At 40.7% G+C, this 25,140-nt stretch overlaps 1 protein-coding gene across 4 annotated transcripts in view; it reads right to left on the bottom strand.

Annotated features, from left to right (window-relative positions):
• Nucleotides 1–373: 373 nt before the first annotated feature.
• The window catches only part of mdga2a (MAM domain containing glycosylphosphatidylinositol anchor 2a), a 174,024-nt gene continuing 149,257 nt past the window's right edge, over nucleotides 374–25,140 (bottom strand). For all 4 annotated transcript variants that reach the window (XM_034900955.1, XM_034900954.1, XM_034900956.1 and 1 more), the window contains 6 exons: nucleotides 20,739–20,759; nucleotides 19,113–19,268; nucleotides 14,571–14,732; nucleotides 7,597–7,727; nucleotides 6,985–7,081; nucleotides 374–4,957 (listed from right to left, as the gene is read on the bottom strand). In XM_034900955.1, the coding sequence (XP_034756846.1) occupies nucleotides 4,869–4,957; nucleotides 6,985–7,081; nucleotides 7,597–7,727; nucleotides 14,571–14,732; nucleotides 19,113–19,268; nucleotides 20,739–20,759 (656 nt within the window). In that variant the 3' untranslated portion in view covers nucleotides 374–4,868. The remainder of the gene's footprint in view (nucleotides 4,958–6,984; nucleotides 7,082–7,596; nucleotides 7,728–14,570; nucleotides 14,733–19,112; nucleotides 19,269–20,738; nucleotides 20,760–25,140) is intronic.

Genomic DNA, 25,140 nt, shown 5'->3' with positions numbered 1-25,140 from the left:
TGTCTCTGAACTGTACTGCAGACATGCTTCCCTCCTCCCACCTACCAAATGGATACAGCCTTTTCCCATGCAGTAACAAGGGACTTATCGTTTGTTTTCAGCAGTGTTACAAAGGAAAGACCAATTTCTAGTGTATACTGTGCCCAGTACGATGTAATACAATGCAATACAATGGACTCTAACACATCATTAATAATGTTTAGTATTTGTAAAAACCACAGGGTCTTTGATACTTCAGCTTTTTTTTGTGTTAACTGAATTCCGGCTATACTTTCTAACACTTTTAACACATTTAGGATTTATAGCAAACAGTTCAACTTGGTGAATAATGCTGTGCTGTTTGAGGGAGCTCTGAACACTGAGAAGGAAAACCTAAGGTGGAAGTTCGGGTGACAGAGGGAGCAGTGGCAGCAAACAACATTCACATAGGTGACTCAGCAGAAATAATAGTGCCAGGTATCTGGCTACAATGGCCGTGCGTTACACCTGCAGAAATATGATTGGACTTTACTAGGCAGCACGTGATTAAGCAAATGATTGTGAAGCAGCTGCGAAACAGCTGATGCCAATCAGCTAACGTAGTGACTTCAGTGCTCTGCCTGCACCAATGCTTAGCTGCACTTGAGAACGTAGTATTCATTACCAGACAGTTGTATTCAATTTCAGTAGTTTAAACATCCCAATTCTCGCAAGAAGAATTTAATAGAAACGATTAAATGCGATGCTGATGTGAAACATACCGAACGTAATTGATTTCCTGAGCGGTCTACCATGAAGAAAAGAGAAAAATATATACTGTCATTTTATTTTTGTAACCATATTAAACTTCACCACAACTGCACACACTTGCACGAGTGTCAAACCAAAGTGGCTGCTGAGAGAATCGCAAGCACGCACGCACGCACGCATGCATGCATGCATCTTGGGCCCAGTGATTAAACACTCGGCACACATGGACACATTTAGCACCCAAACTAATCAGAAGCTTCTAATACATCAAACCCAATTTACCACGTTAGTGTATGAACACTTCGCACTTTCCACTAGTACAGAAGCCTCTAATCATCAAAATAAAGTCATTAAACACAACGTTGTTTACATATTCAAAAACTGTTAATCCGCTTCAATTGTACATTGAAGTGGCTTAGAGGACTTTTATCAATAAATAGAGCAGGGCTGAGTGTGCAAGCTTCTCACATCTCCCGTATACACAAAGGGCAGAGGCTGACACATGCTGGAACATCGCACAGAAATGGAAATAGAAGATATGGTGGGCGTTGGAATACCAGAAAAACAAACAATGACTTCTTTTGCTGTCCCAGAAAATGTTGGAGATATGTATGAATGTACTCAGAGTTTACACCACAACAGTAGGATAAAAACCAGGTCTGCTATAGTTTTTTAAGAGGCTAATGCTGATATAATGCCAACGTACAAAAAACTAATTTCACAGTATGACGAATACGTAGTTCAAATTTTTAAACCCAGTCTGTTTTTTAAACACTTTTTTTGCTGAGAGTAGGCTCAGAACATCGATACCCCTCTCATGTCTGCACAGTAAATAATGGCCTGCAGCTAGTTAGCTTAGCATAAAGACTGAAAAACAGACTTCCTGAAGTCCCTGCTGGTTATCTGGCAAGCTCATGGTGACAATCCCCAGTTACACCACTACTTTTTGTACTTCAGGTTTTGTATTAAATTAAATTAAGCAAGTAAAACATAAGGTGATAATTTGTGAGCTTTGGAGGTGCTGGCAGATGGATTTTGTAACCTTCGGACAGAGCCAATCTCACAGTTTCCCGTTTTCTTTGTCAAAGTCCTGTCTTTGTGCTGAGCAAGAAAGCAAATTAGTTCATTTCCCAAAATGTAGAACCATTTATTTAAAACTTTTGACCTCGACATTAGTGATCCCAAAGGCATTCTTTCATTTAAATCAAGCCGTCATTTTGAATCATTCATGTACTTGGAGACGAAGCTGAGAATCGACCAGGTGCTCAGGGTGGCCGTAAAAGGAACAGTTACCAAATCTTATTGATTTCATCTTAAGGAACTCATATCCATCCACACCATAAGAGTGACGACTGCACGGGGCACTTTGGCACTTTTCATTACTTCCTTTCAGGAGGACATCCCAACTAGCTAATGGGTATTTTATCTGAGCTTGTATTTTTGGAAACTGCGTCAAAGTGTGTGTCAAAGTCAGGCGACAATGTTGATGTTCTTGACATGTCCCAAACAACCTTTGAAAGTTCTCGTCATCAAAAGCACACAAAAAAAAAACATGTTTTAGTAAAACCGTACATCTAGTAAGACTGTAAGAAAAGAACTCCATTTACATTCATTGTGATCTGGGCTTTATGGAAATACAAACAGAAAAAATGAAAAGGAAACAAAAAGAATAGCAGAAAATAGCTGTGATTATCGCTCTGTAATAACATCATACAGACCGTAATGGTATTTTAAAGATGCCCTGAAATGCTCATCATTCTGCTCTATTTTGCTTAGCATATTTATCTTCTTTACATGTATTAGTTTCTTATCACACCTATTGTACACAGCTTTATGCTCACACATGTACATGACCCACTCAGACCAACCTTCCTAGGCTTTCACAGAAGAGGCTACATATGCTGAACAACCACAACACCAATCTGAACCAGTCTGCATTCATGAAGACTTCATTTGTACTCTTGACTGGGTTCCATTTGTGCCCTTTAGTTTTCTGGTTGCACTATAAATATGAATGTAACAAGTAAAAAATAATCAGTTTGCTGTTAAATGTGGACTTGTTTTGGAAGGAGTAGGTCATGTATGTGCGGAGAAATATAAAATGGATTTCTTATGTTGAGACCTTAAACTGTATGTTGTGCTTCCTGTACTCCAACATAAAACATTTATCATAAACCTTTTGAATAGAGCTTCTTTAACATTTACAAGTTTTACAGTTTACTTCTTATGGTTCCATCAGCTTGGATACTGAAGCAATGCAAAGGGAGACAACAAGAAGAGAAAGCAAGTTAAGTCATCTTCAACAGAAAAATAAGAAACAAGACACAAGTCCTCAAAACAGTTGTCATAACCAACAATGAACGGAATTTTTCATTTTCTTATTTTCTCTTTTTTACAATACATTTTTTAAAAACCCCGCTGGTTAAGGTTATGGTCTCAGGTAGATCTTCCAAAGTCAATCTTCACAGTTTGTGTAAAAGCAGAGAAACATTCTCGCTAGAGTAATAAAATATCATGACTATTATTATGGTCATTATTATCTTTTATTCTCATATTGTTCCATATAAATGGTGGAGGATAGGGGCGAGGCAGATCACCCTAATGAAGAGAATGCAGGCCCAAAGTTCCTACACTCTCCATTACTCTCCTCCCTGTACAACGCAATGTTTTATTCAGCAGTTGTTCTTTTGTTAAAAAATGCTTGCCCGCAGGGAAGGAAAATTATGGGAAGAGAGAGTGGGTTATTCATTCGACAAAGTGTCTCTGTCCTCCTGTATGATATTTTCTTTCCGCAAAAAAGCTCCAGAGCCTCACTTTCTCTCTTGCCGCTGTTTTTATCCAAATTGTTTCCAAACCATGTCTGCCAGCACTGCCTGGTCAGCTGCCCTCACATTGAACTATGCATAGGCATAGGCGCATGCACACACACAAACAAACACACACACACACACACACACACACACACACACACACAGGCAACTGTCCCATCAGGAGTTTATCCGGGTGGAGCACAACCCCATACTCATTCTGAACACGCATGCCCTCCCATCAGCACTTGTGGGGCAAAAGAAACTTGTAGAAAATAGCCCATCAGAGGAAACATGAACAGAGATGTGTTCGATGTTGATTAACACCCAGGCTCACGATTCGGTTTGTAATCTGAAGGCACTTTGTTTCATGGCAGAAAGTAAAGTGGCTTCTGTTCCACAGGCGGACCGCCGACTGAATATTCGAGTCAGGCCTCACTAATCGGACCATTCTCTACTCTCTGCCTGTTCCTCCTCTTCCTCCACTCTTCCACCCCTCAACATCCCCACTCTCTGCTCTCCTTCCACCTCTCCCTCTCATTTCAGCTCCTGAGCTTCGACTTCTCTCCCCAAACCTCCAGTCCAGCTGTCTACACCTCTGCTGATTCTTCTGCATTCAATGTTCTGCCACCATACCGTCGGTTGGTCACTTGGACTCGTGAGCACAGTGTTAAGAGATACGTAGGCAGCTACAGGGGAGTACGCAGACACAACTCACGTTGCCAAAGTCCTTGTTTTCCTACAGTACAGCACCGAGCAGATAAAGAAATGTCAAGGTGTGACGTGAGGCTGGAGGGAAAAACAAGTGTCGGTGATTGGCATCTGGTGCGAAAAAATGAAGATAAAGATACACAGAGAAAGGTCTGATTCCATGTATTTGTAAGCAGGAAATTGTTATATCCTATTCAAAAAGTCAGCACTGACTATATTCCGCCGCCTTCTCAAGATATTTTCATAACTTCATAAAATTGTTCTTGTGCTTTACAAACTGTCCTCCCCTCGACGCTTGTGAACTCTTATGCCAAAGTCCAGGCTCACTCATCGCACGACTGTCTTTGTGCTCGTTAAGATGTCCAGAGTCCTGCACCGAGGAGTGTTTTTTGTAAAAGAGGTCTCTTTAAAAAAAATTAGCGCATCTTCTTTATTACTTTTTGAGTAACTTTTTTTTTATCATGATTTTTTTCTCTCTTTCAGTAATTCTGGCCCCTCTGTGGTCTGTCAGAGGACCCCTGCTGCTTTCACGATGCATGAATCTTTGGTGATTGGATGCCGAGGGTATAGTTCACAGACGGTGGGTCTGAATATTTGCCTCTGAGATGACAGAGAGAAGGGTCACCTCTGACCTTCCAGGAGGGTCATCACCAAGGTGACGCATAGCAGCCATATATGGGAGCATGTGGGCGGAGCCTCTGAGCTGAGATCTGCAAGTGAAAAATAAGAGAAATAGAAGTTGATGGTAGCAATTAGGGCTGTAACGGTACAACAAACCCACATTTAGGTTCGGGGGGAAGGAGTTATTCTCAGTAAACGTAATTAAAAAAAAAATCTGCCACATGGCATCATTTGGTCATTGATTACATGCCACTTTGCAACACAGCAATACAACAGACAGAAATTATTTATTGATAATGATTGATTTAAAAAATGATCGATCCACCAAAGATTCTTTTGGTAATGTTTCTAAAATTGTTTCAGCGGTTCATTAACTTGTTGGAATGAGACATAAGAATAATGGTAATGGTAACCGTAATGGACAATTCCGCTTCCAACCTGTGGGGAGAACAAAGTGGAAAAGTCTGTTGGTGTAAACTGTAAAGGTACTGGTTGCCAAGTAGCTAATGCTAATGTGCTTGGTCTATAACATTAGCTAATTACTTTGGGTAACATAAGATTACGTCATCGTTCAACACGCCCATTTAGTTTAGTATGATTGTTTTGACCACGGTTCACAACACTGGGCCAACCCACAAATTCATCAGTAAAGTTAACTGCATAGATAGACAACTAATCTTATGGTAATTTAGCTAAGTAGCACACCCCTGTCTTCTGCCTCAGTCTCCCGGCGCTGCAAGGCTGCAGTCTAGATGAGAGCTGACGATGGACCCGGAGACATATCCACACAGCCCCCAGCCAGCTAGCAGCCATCCAGGTCAGCACTCAACTCCGGTGCCAAGGACGCTAACGGCGGTTTACTTAACAGTTGTGAAACAGACCCGGGCACCCGAGTTAGAACATCGCCCAACGTAACGTTACAACTCCGTTAGCATTACCAGTGCACCTTCACTTTAGCCATCTTTACAGTTAGCTAAATTTACATAACAAAAGGGGGATGATAAGGTACCAAATGGACTAATATTAATACTAATTTAAAGATCAGGAAGCATTGGATCTGGACGGGAAGGATAACTAGGAATTGGAAGGGGTGTGTTGCGATTCTGCCTTCTCAGTCCGAGACCCAGGTTTTTTGATCTGAGTGTCGTGATTTGGGTTTCATATTGCATATCGTTACAGCCCTAGTAGAAATTGATTTTATATTCTCCAAAGAATGAAACACAAACACATCCTCAGAAACAAAAAGAGAACAATTGTTTTGGAAGGCATAGTTCACCATTTTGGAAAAAATGCGTATTCACTTTCTTGCCTCGAGTTAGATAAAAAATATCAGAGTGGTACTAATCTTTTCATCTAACTCGAGGCAAGACAGGAAATACATTACTCCCCCAAAATGCCAAACGGTTGCTTTAAGCCACGACTGACCTGCCTGATCCAACACTAAAACAGCTACTCTAAACCTTCATCAGTCAGAAGTCCCTTATTTAATCAGCCCTAGTTCTCTGTTTTCTGTCTTAGATCACATAAAGTCACGTGAGATTGAAATGCATGATTGTTGGCGTTACTCTGTCCTCAGCCTGGGTGACCACTCCTGTAACTCCAAATTAGGTTCAGCTGTCACTCTGAATCCTAATGGATCCAAATGAAATATAACTTTAAGATTGGTAACTTTTTTCCTGCAATGACGTGAAAAATGTGAATAGGTTACCCTGATTCATCTGTAGCATGTTCTCTGTCTGAGAAGGTTTTTGATAGAATGTCCCTCCAACTCTAAAAAAAACATGAATGAAATTAAATGAGCAGCATTTGTCTATCTACCAATATTACCATGTCAACTGGAGCCCATGTTCTGTGCCATGTTTGCTGTTTTTACCTTCTGTGTGGTCCTGCAGCACAATTACAGTGCTCCACTCAGCCAGCGTGGCTATCATTCATGTGATTACAACACTGTTGTTATGGCAACTGTGTTCTCCCAACGAATTGGTGGGTTCAATGCTGGCAACTGTCTAAGATTAGATCCCCTCTCGTAAATCTCAACCTTGTCCAACGAGGCAGAGCAAGAAGCTGGAGTTCAGATAAGAACGGGTGGAGGAGGCGGAAACGTGGTGCTACTCACTGGGCGGTGGGTCTCGACACTCCCCTTCCTCCAGCGTGACATCATCGATGGCGATGTCTCCCTCGATGCCTGGTCCCCGGATACCTTCGAGTACCACCTACAGAGAGAAAAACATGTTTGTCAAATTATATTTTCAGCCTTGTTAGACTCGCAAAAAACAAGAAAATTAGCACTGCTTTTAAAGGAAGTACACAGTGTAATTTAGCTAAATTGTGCCATATAAAAAATAGCAGGTGGCAAGTGTTTAATACAGTTTTTAATTCTCAACATTTTTTAAATTAGGAACGCATGCGGTGTTGGAACAGTAACATGTATAAAATACAAAAAAAAGACACATAGGTGCAAATGCAGTCTTAAAAATGATAGAGAATATTGCAGTTCTATTTATGCTACACGCAAAAAGTAGGCGTCCTGATGGAGTGATATTGCTTTCTCAATTTCACAAACAATGTCCACTTCGCTGTTTAATATCACAGCTTTCATAGTACTACATCAGTATGCCGCCCCCAAGGGAATATATACTTTAACATGCAAACACAGTTAGAGAAGAAAATAGAGGGCAACGAGAGCAATGCTGCTGCGTATTGGATTGATTGAATTTTTTGGTCTTACCTGGAAGGATGCTGTCGGATGGATGCTTACTTTTGCCTGCTTCCAGCGGTCACCTTGGTTACCATTTAGTGACCACGCAGGACCTTCGGAGGTCGTTTGACCTTTTTGTTTTAGGAGAGCGTTTAGCGTTCCTGCATGAGGGAGAAGACACCACATACATGTCAGCACACATGCACACACACGGTTCCAATAAATATTTTAGAATCTTGCTGCACTGTACTGTACAACCTCCAAGCAGTGGCCCCAATGTGGGCCATGGATGCCCGGGCAGTGGGAAAACAATGTAAATTGGAGAAAAGCTGAATAATAATGTCACATGGTACTACAGTATAAAGTCTTGCAGTCCCCATTCCTCTCAGTTGATGATATACACTAAAGTAGGTCATCAGCAGGCTACTCAAGGGAAGCAGTTTGGTCTATCATTTCTTTCTATCTATTCCTCATTTCCCCATTCTCCCATTCCCTCTCTTGTGTACTTTCTTCTTTTCTGTCTCTTCCACTCTTTATCACTATTCAACACATATCAATGTTTATTGATATCTTGACAGAATCAATAGAGACATCATCAGTATAACAATGAAATAAAATTAAACTGAGGTGTCCAAACACTCCTGATCTCATCAATATATCAACTTTATGACTAAGTACAGAATGACTTAGAATGATAATGAGATTTCCATAATCCAAAAAAAGAAGTTCTACATAGAACAAATTACACCAGGATCATGGTAATAGAAAATCCTTTGGTTCAGATGTGTTGTGTCAAACTAAAATTATTTCAATTAAGAAATGGATATTATCAAGTTAAATGTATGGCATTAAACAGATCATATGTGTTCAGACAGACCTTGCAGTGACACCAGGGTGGAGACTTTTTAATTTCCATAAAAATCTAAATCTAAAGAATTTAAGAGTATTTTAAAGTTTTAAACTACAAAGATGCAATGCAACTGTCTGAGTAATTGTACTCCTATATTTGATATACCTCTAGACTACCCAGACTGGAGAAATTCCACTTTAAAATTGCAAGTGAAATTGGGCTTGGCCTTAACCCTTGTGTTGTCTTCATGATCGGGACCTTCTCGGATCCCTCGGGTCAAATTGACCCGTGACCTATATGGGGTTATAAAAACAATTCTGAAATAAAATTTTACTAAATTTTCTCTTGACAAATATTGTCTTCATCTCAGTTTTAAACAACTGAGATAACATACCGTATATGTTTAGGGAATGCAATCAGTCTCCACTAGAACACAATTAAAAATGGAAGTGTGATTCGTTTTTTGTCATAAGGTTATAATTCATGTTAAAAATCCACTATGGAAAAAACATAAGCAGTCATATCCAGAATAATTTTCTGAATTGAGTCAAGAATACATGTTTATCCCAGAAAACAAAGGTAAGGCCGTTGAGTTTCAGGTAGAAAAATGTAACCTGTACCATTTTTCTTCTTGTAAAAATTTGAAATGGGTCAATTTGACCCGAATACCATCCAAGGGTTAAACTTAATATTCACAACGGTCTCCTGCATTTCAAATGTATGTATTCATCTGCATTGGAAGCGGAGCCAAGCATTAGCAAAGGTGGAACTCAGGTCATATGAATTGATACATTTAATAAGTTGTGATTCTGCAAGCCATGATAAATTATTCTCTCGCTCTTATTAATCCCAATTAATTATCACTAATGGGCAATGTGTGATGAGAATTTCTGGCAAAGGGGAAATACCTTCCCTGTGGAGAACAGTTCCTAATTTATCATTAGTTTCAAACTATTTCTGCTTAGTCCAGCTTCCTTGTTTCATCATTCGACTCAAGCTGCTGCACAGGAAGAAACTCCTGGATGTCCCAACCAACTCTGCATTTGAAAATGCAACTTGACAGTTCCATTTAAACTGAATTCATATAACCCTTACAATAACACAGAGGTACTGGCTCTTATTGAGACAGAATAGACCATATAGCAGGTCTGAATTGAAGACTCCCCTCAGTGAGACCTCTTGTCTGGCCCCTGGCTTTCATATAAAACTGTCAGATGATGACACAGAGTGCAACCACTTTACCCTCCTCTCCAAACCGACTGATTCTGTTAGTTTTTTTATTCACAATACAGGAAGACAGAGAGAGAGAGGAGACCCAAATCAGGTTAGCATTGACACTATAGCAAAGCTCAGCAGGGCCACTGCTCTGAAGTCAAGGGAATTTCACAAGTATGGAAAGCAGCACCTTTGCGTTGACATAACTGGTGAGCAAAAACAGCAGCGTCTATGAATGCGACTTTGCTTTTGAACCATCGTTGCCTCAGCGAGGTGCCTCATTACTGCTAATCTTTGTAAGGAAACGACGGGAAGGCTACACTGCATGTCCCTGTTCATATTCTGTCATCAGCACAGTATAGGGTACATATTCCCCAACGACAGCACAATCTCCAGTGAGAGATGAGCTCTTGTGCAGAACATGACCTGTGGTTTCATCTCCCGGTGAAGTGTTTAGGATGTAGTAGGGTTCTTGCTGAGCTGGCTGGCTTACATTCTGTTTGAACTCATCTCGATGTAGGTGGTAATGTCAGTGTCATCACATCCCGAGGAAAGGTACGCGCTGTATATTCTTTGGGATACCTTTTTTCTTTTTAAAAGCAATACCTGTGGCAGACACTTGTGAAATTTAAAAAGATCTGAGGAGAGAGAGAAGTGCGAGTCTAAGAAATAAGAAACAGCTCCTGGAAATTTTAAATTATGTAGTGAAGACGAGATAGAGAGGGTGAGGGTGGGGGGTGTTTGGGGACGGGGGGGTCTGCAGTACCACCCTCCGCGCTAATGGAAGGATGACTCCGTTGCTTCTCAGAAGGTCAGGCTTAAAACAGACATGATTGGTGTGCTTTGCTGGAGACATAATCCTATAAACAAATGCGACACAGGCTCCAAAGGAAAACTTTGATATGCGCTTCAGTAATTAAGTGTGACCTTGTCTCAGGTATCCCCCTGCTAGCTAACTACGGAGGAGTTTCTTTGAGCCTCTGCCACTGTTCTCATCAGTGTGTGGGTGAAACTCCTTATTGACTGATTCTGGCCTTCAGCGCTGTCGTGCCACAACTTGACTGTGACTCACCTCCCCAGCACAGTCCCAAAGAGCATCAAACTCCCTGCATTTATAGAGGGAGCTGTGCCATGTCTGATGGCTTTGTGACTCACAGATCTACACAGGAAAAGGCCTTCAACTGTTTAAAACGACAGTTCAAGAGAACAAACATATACGTGAACATACATTATTAAGACCATTTGTCATAAGCCTTCTCTTCTCTGGGTAGAAAATATTACAAACCAACATTCCTGAGCTCCTGGGCGAATTACTCTCACGACCAGAGAGGCAGAATACTAAATGGAGCGTAGCCATGGAGGATCTGAGCTGGGTTTCAAGTCCTTGACATTTAGCCCATTCATCATAACACGCCACAGTCTGGGCATGGGATCACCACAGATGGGGAGGGCAGGGAAAAGAGGGTCTGGCTGGCGATCAATTTGAGCAAATTGGAAATGTCACGGCCTACTCAACCTCGGCAGGGAGCCGGAGGAGCTCACATCTCCCCGCTGAGTGCCCATCGACACCTCTATCCTATATTCTCTCCACCTCCCTCGTCTCCACCTCTCCAGATGTTTGGTCCGGCCCCCCCACCTGGACGTTTCCACTTCCTCTGAGGACAGCTGAAAAGTAGCCTGGCTAAATTTTGTAGACCATATGGAGTCCTGCTGTCAACTCAGTGTGACGATTAAAGGGTCAGTTCCCCCAAAAAACATAAACAAGAACTCTATGCTGCTCATGGTATCAAGCTGGGAACGTAGGTTTGGTTGTATTTGCAGAGTTTTTGAGATATTTGTTTTGAGTTGTGTGACATTACTGATATTCAACTATACGTAAATGGAACTTTCGTTATTGTGTGCAAAGCTGTGAAAATTCCCATTTTCCAGAAACAATGTTTTTGATTACTCATAGTAATCTGTCGAATGTATTCAAAGTGATATCTGTGGATTACACTGCATAAGCAGTAGAGCTCACAGGTCCAGTGGTTGAATTTCTGACAAAATGAATGTGAAGCTGCATAAAATGCCCATTAATAAAGATACAAATTTCCAACACTTTCCAAATTTGAAAATAAGGACTTTTACTATATTTAAGCCTATGAATATTATAAATGCAAATAACAGTAACTGAACAAACATCAAAGGGAAATATAAAAGTTGAAATGACATAAGATTCAGAAAAAAAGAAAATATAGCCTATAATAGATATATAAGCCAGTGCACTGAAAGGAAAGAGCAAAGAAGTAGAGCCAAAGCTGAGGGAGTGGGAGGAGCAGGTCCAGCAGAAGCTCCGAGCGGAGCAGGTGGAAGGTGGAGATGGTGCTAATTCCACCGGCGTTATCAAAAGAGAGAAGAGTACAGTTGCCAGCCAGTAGAGATTTCACAGTTTATTGAACATTTAATGAGCATATAACTGAAACTCCCTGTCCTTGTCTTTTGAGTTCATTCAGTACCATTGCTCTCCTCCTCTATCGTCACTTTGTAAGTTATATATTTTCCATTCTTTTATTTGTTTTTTTTGTCGAATAAAAAATATGTTTAGGGAAGAAGTATTTTTAGTTTTTCTTTGTGGTGTACTCTCTTTTTGTCAGGTATCACTGTAATTTCCTTTTTAATGGTGCTGAAAACTCTCATTCAGCTTCTTACTAAGAGAGACAAGGTCCCAAGTGAACACAAACAATCTGCCAAAGTCTCAACAGTTTTGGTTATTTCACATAAGATATATCAGTATCTTTTGATTAGTATTTAGTATTTCTGATTCTGATTCTGATTAAAAGACACACTGGCAGACAGCTATGTATGCCCATCACTGTGCGAGTCAGCCTCAAATACCAGACAAACTGGGCTACGAGGCTGCTTTGCATGTAGTCTATGGTAACATTTGTTTTGGATATGAACGGATCACCGAGAATGGCTCGATGCCATAGACATTTTTACCACTGCCAAAAACGGTAGTCGCTGGGCTTTTTTTAAAGTTGAAAAATGTCAAAGGTGATAGTCCATAACACAAGACTGATAAGTTTGCTAAGAGAGGTGCCTTTTCTAGTAGATTAAAATGGGAGACATCTGGTGGCTTGGCCTAACAGCTACTAGCCAGTCCAACAGAAGATTCTACAAAAACACAATTGTGCAGTGACCTAACACACATTGGTTGATGACTGGAAAAAGGTTGTCAGGTTCCAAATGCACCACAGGAACCATCATGCATGTGGAGGTCAGTGGGGGAGTTGAACTGGTTTGAGAGGCATTCAAGTGGCTTATATTGGGTCAATTAATATGTGGAAATCAAAGCCTCACTGCCAAAATAGATCAGACTTCCTTAACCCTTGGGTTGCCGAGAATGCTGACTGGGTCATTGAAGACTTATAAACAAGAATGACTGGAACAGTCCTCGCGTTTAGCTCTCTCCACTGTTTTGAAAATGGAGAACTGTAGAATTACCTTTTTTGCTATTATTGTATACAGTTCTTTGAGTGCTCAACATGAACTTGCCATCAAAGAAACTGCTTTCATGCCCTAAAGCTGTGGTAGGAAACTTTATTTTTGGCATCATTGGAAGAAAAGTTCAATAATAACCTTTCAGCATATTGTAATAAAAGAAATTGGTCAAAGAGAAAACAAGACTTCTGCATTTCCTCTTGGCTCTATATTTAGGCTTCAGAAAATCTAGCCTTCACAGGTCTAACAATCACAGGTTGTTTCAAAAAGAAAAAGCGCATTCCTATTGGTGGTTCTGGGCATCCACTGCCCGTGCAAAGAGCTGTAGGAAAAGGTATTACGCTTCTACAAATTCTGCTGTTTGTTTGCATTCTACCTTTTGCAGCTTTAACAGCCTTTAGCCCCTATGATACCAACTTTACCCCACAACCCCACCCGGCATTGTCCCTCACCTGCCCTATGAAGATGTGCAATAGCTAATGATACAGGGTGAAGCTCAGGCAGAGAAAACACCAATAGAGGCCTTCAACAACATATTTTATCCAGCTGCTTTTGTACTTAAGATCCAATCTTTCTTGCCACTCCCGAATGCACAAACACGCATACAGCCTGCTCTCAGAGCAGGGAGTGCTTGCGGTCGGCTGATTGGTTCCCCGGTGAAGGAAGCCTAAGAGTAAGCCACAGATGGCTCACTCAGTCGCTCTGCCATCTTCAAATGGGCCATGCAAGGTTGTTATCTACATTCAGAGAGGAATGTAAAATCTACAGCCCAGCATTTGTGTACACACCTTTGAAAGGGTTTGTTGCAAAAATTATATATATTAAAGCTGCACTTCCAAAATCTTAGCATAAAAGCACAAAACTCCCTGCAGCACCTGCCATGGGGACAAACTCTCTGGAAATTACTGAAAGGTGCTGCTGTTCTCCCTTTTTTCTCTCACTAAGTGTTTCTGTCTCACAAATAAGTATTCCTTGACAACAAAAAAGACAATTTCCAATGTGAAACTGTGACGTTGCCCCACAGCATTTTCAAGATCCCTTAGTTTATGTCCCAAAGCCAGTGTGATGTCCAAAAGATGCTTCATAATGGTCTCTTTTTAATTTCTAAATAAAATGTGTTGTGTTGTTGCCTCATTGATTGCTATTTAGTTCTGCATAGATTAGAATGAATCGCCTTCATTTAACAGTAAAATGACAAAACAATTTAAGTTCCACTTTAAGTTTGTTTTTGCTGCTTAAGCAACCAAAAGCACAGAATAGTTACAGATTATTTAAGGAACAAGTGTTGCTTACTCTATTATCCATTTCTCCATACGTTTCCATGAACCATTGAGCAATGAATAGTAATTCAGATGATATTTTTGGCATTGAATATAGTATTTCAGATTAAACCCAAGAGTAACACAGTTGTTTGTTATACAGACTGGGGACAATGAAGCATCTGAGGAATGCATCTTACCTATGTGTTTTCCATACATGTGGTAGAAGAAGCTGAAGCAGTAGGCTGGTGGGTTGGTGATACCGTAAGGGTTTTTAGGTGCTACGTTGAAAAACGGACTAACAAGCCGCGCCTGGTCCCCTTCCTTCCGTGGTCTTGATGTCTCAATGTACATGTAGAAACCTTGAGACACATAAAAACACACATGATACATTGCAAGTAAGATTCACTAGCAGACAAAATATCTTAATATACAAAACCTAAATAAAAGGTGCAACGTACTTTGCCAGGAAGCGAAACATTTAATTGTGGTTTATTATAGTCTCACACTGCCAAGACCTATCTGCACAGCGCTGGTGAGGAAGGTCTGGCAATAGGAGCATACACTCCAGGATAGGAGAAAAAACAGTCGGTGGTTGTTTGTATTTCTTTAAAAATAAAAGCTGTTAACTGCTCACACATAACAGTAATGTGAGCTATTTAAAATAGCTGGATACATGGTTAAAAGTAATTTGCTCTTACCATCGTATCGCTTTGTGTATTTTGTCCTTAACAAAACCTTGCAAATCGGTCCCAAAACGTCCCAGTTAGAGAGCAAATGCTTTAAACATATTCTTTGTGAATCTTCACAATCATTCCCCAAACGAACCAAGAAGGCTAGCCTTGTTGCACGATCCAAATGTTCTTCAAAACTTGCAAGGTAAAAAGGTGAAAATCCGCTGGAACTTCTGGCGGCACCCAAACTATCTGGTAAATGAACCGCTGTCGATCCAGACTGGGTTAATACTACTAATTTTGTAGTTTTGGTCATCATTTATCTCAGTTTTATTTATTTTTTTAAAGACAGCTGAAGAAATTAAAGGGGAGAGAGGGGAAATGACATGCAGCAAAGGGCCGCAGGTCCCAAGCCCGCTGCGTCGAGGAGTAAACCTCTGTGTATATATTATATATATATTTATTATATATATATATATATATATATATATATATATATATATATATATATATATATATATATATATATATATATATATATATATATATATATATATATATATACGTGGCTGCCTTCGGTTTTAGCTTCTGTATTGAAGCTAAAAGCGAAGGTAACCTCACCCAAAAACTGTAATATTATGACCTATGTGATACACTTTGTGTATAGAGAGAATATTATCTGAATATGCCTTGTTGATGTCCTCAGGACAAAGTCATTATGCCTTGCGGCAAAACTGCACAAGCAGTGGATATAACATTTAAATAAAATAGGAGAGTTTATTGTGAGACCCCCACAACTACTTCCTGACTGCCTACAATAGACCCTCAAATTATTTGTCACTTTAAACACTAGAAAAAAGGGAGGCATCTTTGGTCATGCTCAGTTGCCTTTTCAGCCACTCTGTGGTAGCATGATGGAAATTAAAACCTTCCATATCTGTGATAAGGTGCCGGGCTTTCTACGAAGGACAGTTCTCCTTTTAATCATGGCAATAACCAGGGGCAAATCAAGGCAATAACAAATGGGTTACATTTATGCTCCCTGGGCTTGACAGTCTTAGACAGCCCTCTGTTTGTGTCTGGGCCACATGATCTGAAGCCAATCTCTGCCCTGCCACAGGCACAGGGACGGTAGCTAGCAAGCGTCTCCGCGCCCCTCCAGCCAAAATCAAATGGAACATCTCCCTCAGTAAAATCTCATTTCAGATAATTATGCGCAAAGAGGAATGGGGCTGGTAATTAAATGCTGGACATTTTTAAACCATTAGGTGATTAAAGCCAATGCATTATTTACCACTTCAGCTGCTGCTACTGCCACAGCACCATAATAGGCACTTATATTCCACCACAGATACCTTCCATCAGTGGATTCGCATAAAATCCACCGACGGATTCCTGCAAATCCAATTATTTTAATTCATTATTTATCAATTTCTTGAATATTGAATACCTGCACATGTACAGTAACTAACATATTGAATACTAAAATGCCAATTTCTCTGGTTTAGGTACCCATGGAAACAGCAACAGGGACTCAGTTACAAGATTATCTTGAACATAAATGATCAAGGCTGCTCATCGTCAGATTGTGCTGCATGAATGAAAAGAGGACACAATGAGTCCAGCTGAAATCATCTAGTATGCAGTTGGGAACACTTGAATCCTTCTAACTTATTTTAACATGTCAGCGGGGTAAAACCTTTACGGACATGTTTGCATTTATTGTATAATAGGTACAACATGTTGTTGTTCATGTCTTGTCGCATAACTGAGAAATAACAGGATAATGACACGGTTTGAGGGAATTCATGTATTGATGCATAAATTACATGAAAAAGAACCATTTAAACGTGTGCATTCAACCAACGTTTTTCCAATCAAATGAGCAGGTGCAGGGTTTTCTGAGCCACACTGACGGCTGGCAAAACTAATAGCTTACATTTACTCCAACTGTTTTTTCAGAGCATATTTTAGCAAAATAATTGTTCATTTATTCAGATAAATCCCCAGCTGCCCAATTCAATTGAGTAACTTGCTTACTGGTTAGTGAATGTTGATGATTTGTATCTATTTTTGCCTTTAATCTACAGATATTCTACATGTCTCTATGTATACGCAAATCAGCTCTTTGTCTCAGATTTGTAATTTTGTTTGTTTTTAAGTCCTATTTTAAAGTTTTTATTTGAATTTCTATTGTTACTTGATTCTTCTTTATTGCTTGTTCTTTTTACTGTTATCTTTAACAACTGTACTCTTGTGAAGCAAGCTCTGACTTTCTTCTGTAAAAGGTGCTTTATTAAATAAATATATTATTATTATTATTTTCTAAAGGTAAGTATTCTTGTTCAGTGTAATAGTGTGGAGGCCTTTCTCAGCATGTGTTGCGCCAAAGCACACAGACAAACACTTTAAAACTTGCAACATTGTTAATTTGAGGTTTCCAATTCGGTTCCAGCTAAGCTTATGACACATGATTGGACTGTTGTAAACACAAAGTACCTCACTGTGCCACCACGAGTATGAGGCTATATTAGGGAATGCTCAATCAAACAATCACCTAACTGATCACTTATCCAAGGCATCAATCAAGTAACCATTTACCAAGCCCCTGCTGCTTAACGGGTCAAGCTGTCCCTTCCAGCAGGGCAGGTTTGCAGGGAGGACAGTGGCAGATTCCTCAGCAGTTTTTGAAGCAGTGTGTCACTGAGTTCTGAAAGATTTCTTGGCCGATTTTGTTGGCTGATATGCAACTGTTGCTAGCAAATTTTATCACTGCTCGGTAGCAGCTAATTAATGCTAACTCCATGGACGCTGTCTCTGTATGTATTTTAAAACAAGAAACGTTTAAAATTGTGCACTTGAGGGCTACATATAAGGTTTATAAACTAAAAAGACTGAGGCTTAAGCTACGTGTCCCCGGCAAACAGTCAGCATCATCGAGCTACGAAAGACAGTTCAGCATCCTTTTTCCTATTTTTAATTCTGTGGCTCAAACATGAGTATCTACCTTCTGTCTGTCAGAAATTAAAAACCTCACAGCCCCTCCCGACCAGATAATTACTCAGTGGGGCACATTAAAAAAAAATAATGAGGGAGACCCTCCGTCTGTTACTGATGTCTATCATCTACGCTATGACAGATTAGTTGAGAGTATGCCCAAATTGCTAATTGAATGGTGAGTTTAATTTAATTATACATGATATCCTAATAAACTTGAGTTTCAGTTTTCTCCTTATGTCCATATGCACACACACCCTGTCTTTTTCTCTCTCTTTCTCTCTTTCTCTCTCTCTCTCTCTCTCTCTCTCTCCTCGTGATGCAGTCGTAGGTTCTGACACGCACATCATGACAGCTGTAACACTAAAAAAAGAAACAAAGGTCTTCAGCTAACTCTTAATGTAGATTTAAATGGTTTTGTTTCGTCCTTCCAGTAATACAACTTGGTTTTATGTTACGTCACTTGGATGCGTGGATGTGACAGCTTCAACATTCAGAATAACTTATGTGCAGAGTTTGTTTTCACATCTGCTGATAGGGGAACAGTTTCTCTGTGTTCACCTAAAATCTCTGCAGTTTAGAGTGTGGTCTGAAAACTCGAGGCCTTCAGTAAACATTGAAAATGGATTTTTTTTATCCAGTAGGACAAGAAAATGTGGAAGACCCATATCCGACAAGTAATGATATTTAAAGGAGATTGTTTTTATGTTAGAGGATCTTTTAAAGTAGACTTTTTGTGGTCAGACCATCCATCCATCCATCCATCCATCCATCCATCCATCTCTTTGCCAGCTTGTATTATGTTTAAACGGTGTGTTTCTAAATAGCTAGTATGCTAGTAAGCTGAGATTGCTAATGTCTGACATTACAGCAGATAAACACGCTGTCTTATTCATTCTTTACAGTCTCTCGTTCCCTGTTCTTGGTTTTTGAAAGTCATCCTCTAAACTATTTTTGTATACCAAGTATTGTTTTTACTACAGCTAAGCTATGATTGGATAGTCACTGTCTGGGGGGGGGGGGGGGGGGGGGGGGGGGGGGGGGGGGAGTTGGACTTTTACAACTACTTACCCTGCTTAGAACCACTGCGGTCACCACTGGGCCCGGTGTTGGGCGTATACTTGGTATCACGGGTAGCGGCGCTGTGCCGCGTCCAATCAAAATCATCATTCTTGTCCTGGGTGAACATGCAGATGGGCTCCTCCTCAAAGCTGCAGTGGAACTCTCCTGGTAAGTGACAGACCAGAACCGCGCTCTTACATTAACATCATTATAAAAAAGTAAGAAGATATACACTGCCTCGTAGGTACCTTATGTGTGCAGTGTGACACCTCCTGTATATGTATGAGACGTATAAGTGTGTATGTGTGTCTTGGTCATAGCATGATCATTTTATTACCGGTAACTCTTAATTTCATGATTGAAAGTCAAAAAGAGTGTCCTCCTATGTTTGGTAGTGTTTCACTAGTAGGACTCTCTAAACAGCTTTTCAATATTGACACACCTTCCTTCATCTGTATCACTCTCCATCTTCTGTATAGTGGGTGTGCTTTCCACAGCATTTGACTGACATTTTTAAACCAGTAGAGTGTTCAGAGAGGGAGTAAAACTGTCGGATGCAGGCATGTGTTCTGATAAATATTCATTGATTTATTAAAATGTAGCTGGGAGCAGTTTGGAGTGGTGACCTTGCAAGGAGCAGAATCTGCAGCTTTTACTTAGGTAATGGAGGTAACACAGACGGAGGTAGAGTGTGGGTGGATGGACCAAGAGAAGTAAGAAGGGCAGCGATGCTGCAAGGCAGAGAAAGAGATAGAAAGTGAGAGCAGGAGAGAGAGACGCAATGGAGTCGATGAGCGGAGGGAAGCGGCTGGGTTACAGGCACTCCTGACTCTTCTCCTCATAGGCATGCAGATTTAAATGGAGGTCTAGCTCCGGGCGCTAGACACTAATGCCCCCATCCACTGTGAGCTAAACTAAATGTTTTTGCCTTCTGCGCCCAGGAGAGATAGGAGGATTTGGAGGAGAGGCAGAGGAAGGAGGGAGAAAGAGGAGGCGTGCAGGTAAGATAGCTTCCTTCAGGGATTTGGATAATGATGTTGGTGATTAGGATGTTTGTTATTATGTTGGCAATGTTTGTGTAAACACCCACCAAAATATATATCTATATAAATAAATAAAGCACAATACACAACAGCACACTGCAGCACAGCAAACAATGATTAAGTGCGGATTCTCAAGGCGTGAATGATTTGAATATGTAAAGTTTCAACAATGAAATGTGTGATAAATGGGACTAAAGAATATAAACATACAGCACAGATGCACGCATAAGTAATGCTCACAAAGCACAGAGCGTACGCACACACATACACACACACACACACGCACACACACACGCAAAACCACATATCTCATGCAAATACACTCCATCCAAAATGCACAATGTCCTGCGGCGATTTAAAGCTCTCAACATGTTGAATAGCCTGATGCAGGTTAAGACCAGAGTTCCTAAAGGAAGCCTTATTTATCATACTTCATTAAGTGCTACTTGTGAAGGAACTCATAGTCATAGTGTGACATGTTGCGAGTCAGATCTCTACGGGATGTGCAGTTACTTTGTTCTCACAAACTGTACTACAACAAAAGGAGCTCGCTCTCTGATGAGACATGCTAAGTGAGGTGCACATTACTTACTCAGGTGAGGGTTGATGGGAGCTGTGAAAGAGAAAGGCCAGAGACAGTCATTAGTACAGAATATCTTAGCCGTCTGTCAATACGTGAAACACTTCTTAAAAGTGAACACGCACGTAGCAGTACAAACGCTCAAATTGGCACACTCTAAAAACGTTTGGCTGATACAATGTGCTCTACCACAGGTTACACAGAATACACCAAAAGCTTGCACACAGTAGCTGTGCTATTAACCTTTTGCCCTGCTGTCATCTGCTGTTTAGGCACAGAGCTAATAAAAGTCTACATGTACAAAACTTCCAGATTGCACACTTTGCTCAGGGTTCTACTGTCAAAGAACAAAATGAAAGAGGCCCATTGGAAGCATGGGAATATTGTCCTGTGATACTAAAAGATATTAGAGTGTGTACGCACCATCTTCGTTAGGCTCTATTGCTTCCACAGTATGCAAATAAAACGTAAACACACAGCTAAACAGGAAGCAATCCAGTGGTACGCACAAAGCAATGATTATAGAGTAGACAAAAAGAGAAATGTCTGGGATTTAAAATGGAAAAGGGGACAGCCGTCCTCTGCCTTTTATCAAATGTAAAAGACAGAGGGATTAGGAAGACCAGCCTGACCGCATTAATAAGCTTATAACGCCACTGCTTATCATTATTGCCATTTACCGGCATTGCTGATGTTCTTGTTGAAGGTGACTTCCACTTAGAGCACTAAGCCTATTTTATACTTCCATTTAGAAGCCAATAAATCATAAAAATGAGTAATAATCACAAGCGAGTCTGCTAATCACTTTCCTGTAACATCCTTGATTCTTTCTTCTTCTTTTTAACACCATTAACCATTATGGGAACCTATAGATCAAACATTGATGACTTGAGTCCACTGAAATACATGCAAGACTTCTTTTGCATTCTGTCCACCTAACTGCGGTTCAAATCTTCCGTCATTGATAATTTAAGAGGCTAACGCCGCAGCAAACACAGAAAGGTCAAGGGTATCACACGGTGTTGCTACGAGCCAGTTAGTCGGCACTTCACTTTTTTCAGGGTAAATACCATTTAACCTGTCAAGAAGATTCATGGGCATTTTCATGATCGATTGCTGACCAGCTGAATAGATGTGATACATCAGCTTTACCACAAAACTACGTTGCCGCATGATTTATGAATTGATTTTAATCCTAACCAATTAAATTGAGTAATAACAAATTATTCCTACAAAGGAAAAAATGTACTGAAGAGTGGGGAACTACTCCAGGGGATGCTGGAATTGGCTGTTTTTTAAAAAGCAGAAACTCAAGTAGTGATTTCTGTTTATTGCTGCGCGGTTTATGGAAATGTGTGTCCACTTGTTCACTTGCAGTGGGAAGAAAAGAAACATAAGGCACACAGAGAGAGAGAGAGAGGAAAAGGGAAAACAAGAGAACAAACCATTGCATTTCCAATTGAATCATATAAAAGATTCAGTGAACCGCAAAGCTGCAGCTGAAGCCTTGTCGTGAGCGTGGAGAGAACAGGCTGTACAACCTCATCATATACAAGCTTAAATGATCTTTTATGTCACTGATTGTAAAAATACCTGCATCCCAACACTCGATGCTTCTTTCTGAATCTACAGTGGGTTGCACAGAGTGGCATTGCTGCAATGGAAGTCTCTTCAGAGAGGGAGGAAATCATCTGGCCTGTTGCAGAGAAAATGTTTCAAATGACAACTTACAGCCTCAGGCCGGTGAAACGGATGCTGGGTTTTCTGACAAAATTCTATTCTTTCAGCTGCTCCTCCTGCTTGCCGTCTCTTTCCCCCTCAACCTCCCATTTCCTCCCTTCACCCCCCTCGGCAATCTTTCCTGCTGGCCCCTTCATTCTTCCAAGACCGTGGTTATGAAAATATGTATCCTTGTCAGTTTTTTTTTTTTTTTGACCTGCAGCCTCCCCAGGCTGACTCACGGTGCCTTAGTCCAGATGAATGTGTCTGCTCGAGCAATATCTCTACCCCACTGAGGAAATCAAACTGAGCACAGAGCAGGCCTACAGGCTACTTTACTACTGCTGTGCATGCACACACACTCTCTAAACACACACATATACTCTGACAGATAATTTAACTTCCAATGTACGGTGCTGAATATAGGAAAACAAACAAGGAATAAAATAAATTCAGATTTCGATTTTTGACTCAGGAAAGTTACAGCCTTGCCTTTAAATACTTCTGTAGCTCCTGTTGGTTCACACAAGTGGACTTGCAGTGTTGTTAAAACATATGTGTAAAAAGCACTGAAGCAAGATGAAGAGAGTTAAAAAAAACATGTTTTATTTCTTTTGTATTGCTGCAGCACTCTGCTTTCACTTCCAGCTACAAAAGTCTCAAATAATGTGTGATGTAAGTTTGATGGTTCTCAAAATAAACAGTCCCAGTGACCATGGTTTGAATAGAGCTTTAAATGCAGCTTGTTGAAAGCCTCAGTTGTGAAAGGTAATGTCCTTAACCCACGTATTAGTATGTATGGTTTCTTCTTTTCCAACTCAGAGGACAACACAAACAGTTTTTTGATGCATGACTGCCTTCCAATCCAAATTGTCTAATTTTGATTGATTTTGAGCTCACTGACTGCCAAAGGACAGTGGTCCGTAGAGGCCGTTTCGGATACAAACACTGACCTCATCTTGGCTGGCTCCCCTGCCCACGGCCCGCGGCTCTATTAAAAAGCAGCAGACAATTCCATGGCTGCAGCCAACTGTCCTCATAGACAACAGCAGCCCAACTTCTTCTTCTTTTTTTCTCCACTGACCTTATATAATTCACGCTCTCCAAGATTCACATCCATCATGTTTAGGGGGTCTGGGAGGGTGCCTTGCCATTGTGAGAAAAGCCCTATGATGGCTTCACAGCTCCAACCGTCAGCTGGAATAATAACAGTCTGGGCAAATGTTATTCAGCAATCTTCCCTTCATGTCTCCAAGACAGTCATAACACGAGCGACATCACACTATCACGTCCTTCAATCAAACTGGTGTTGCTCCACCAAGAGAGGATGTAATTGTTCTGCACTGTTCCTGCAGTAACACACACAGATCCAGAGACCCACCCAATCGCAACAAGTACAATAAGCTCCTGTGTGTTGTCCTGCTCTCACATCAGTGTGAGTATGACACACTGATACATGCAAGTGAACCTTTAATGGACTTCCATAAGGATGAGCTTTGCTGTGGTTTAAATAGTAAGTTGAGGATTAAGATTAAAAAAAATGTACAAGCGCCTAGGTAGGTCACCTGGTAGAGAGTGGCCTATATACAGAGGCTAAGTCCTCGATGCAGCAGCCGCAGGTTCGGTTCTGACCTGCGGCCCTTTGCTGCATGTCATTGCCCCTCTCTCTCCCTTGTCATGTCTAGCTTTCCTGACAAAAATAAAGGCCTAAAAATGTCAAAAAAATATGTAGAGAACAGCAAAGGATCCTTGGTAAGTATGCTAAAAAGAAAAAGGAAGCTAATGACCACATATACAGTGGTGTGAAAAAGTGTTTGCCCCCTTCCTCATTTCCTGTTCCTTTGCATGTTTGTTACACTTAAGTGTTTCGGAACATCAAACCAATTTAAACAATAGTCAAGGACAACACAAGTAAACACAAAATTCATTTTGTAAATGAAGGTGTATATTATTAAAGGTGAAAAAAAATCCTAACCATCATGGTGTGGAAAAATCTGTGTGAGAAAGTGATTGCCCCCCTTGTTAAAACATACTATAACTGTGGTTGTCCACACCTGAGTTCAATTTCTCTAGCCACACCCAGGCCGGATTATTGCCACACTTGTTCACAATCAAGGCATCACTTAAATAGGAGCTGCTTGACACAGTAAGGTCCACCAGAAGATCCTTAAAAGCTACACATCATGCCCAGACCCAAATAAATTCAGGAACAATTGAGAAAGAAAGTAATTGAGATCTATCAGTCTGGAAAGGGTTATAAAGCCATTTGTGAACAGTGGTGAACCTTCCCAAAGAGCGCAGCGACGACTCATCCAAGAGGTCACAAAAGACGCCACGACAACGTCCAAAGACCTGCAGGCCTCACTTGCCTCACTTAAGGTCAGCGTTCATGCCTCCACCATCAGGAAAAGACTGGGCAAAAATCGCCTGCATGTCAGAGTTCCGAGGAGAAAACCACTGCTGAGCAAAAAGAACATCAAAGTTTGTCTCAATTTCTCCACAACACATCTTGATGATCCCCAAGACCTTTGGGACAACATTCTGTGGACTGATGAGACAAAAGGGGAACTCTTTGGAAGGTGTGTGTCCAAGTACATCTGGCGTAGAAGGAACACTGTATTTCATAAAAAGAACATTATACCAACAGTAAAATATGGTGGTGGTAGTGTGATGGTCTGGGGCTGTTTTGCTGCTT

The sequence above is a fragment of the Etheostoma cragini genome, chromosome 18 (genome assembly GCF_013103735.1).
Source record: "Etheostoma cragini isolate CJK2018 chromosome 18, CSU_Ecrag_1.0, whole genome shotgun sequence".
Taxonomy (NCBI): domain Eukaryota; kingdom Metazoa; phylum Chordata; class Actinopteri; order Perciformes; family Percidae; genus Etheostoma; species Etheostoma cragini.
The sequence above is the reverse complement of the archived record's forward strand: the minus strand, read 5'-3'. Positions and strand labels throughout refer to the sequence as shown.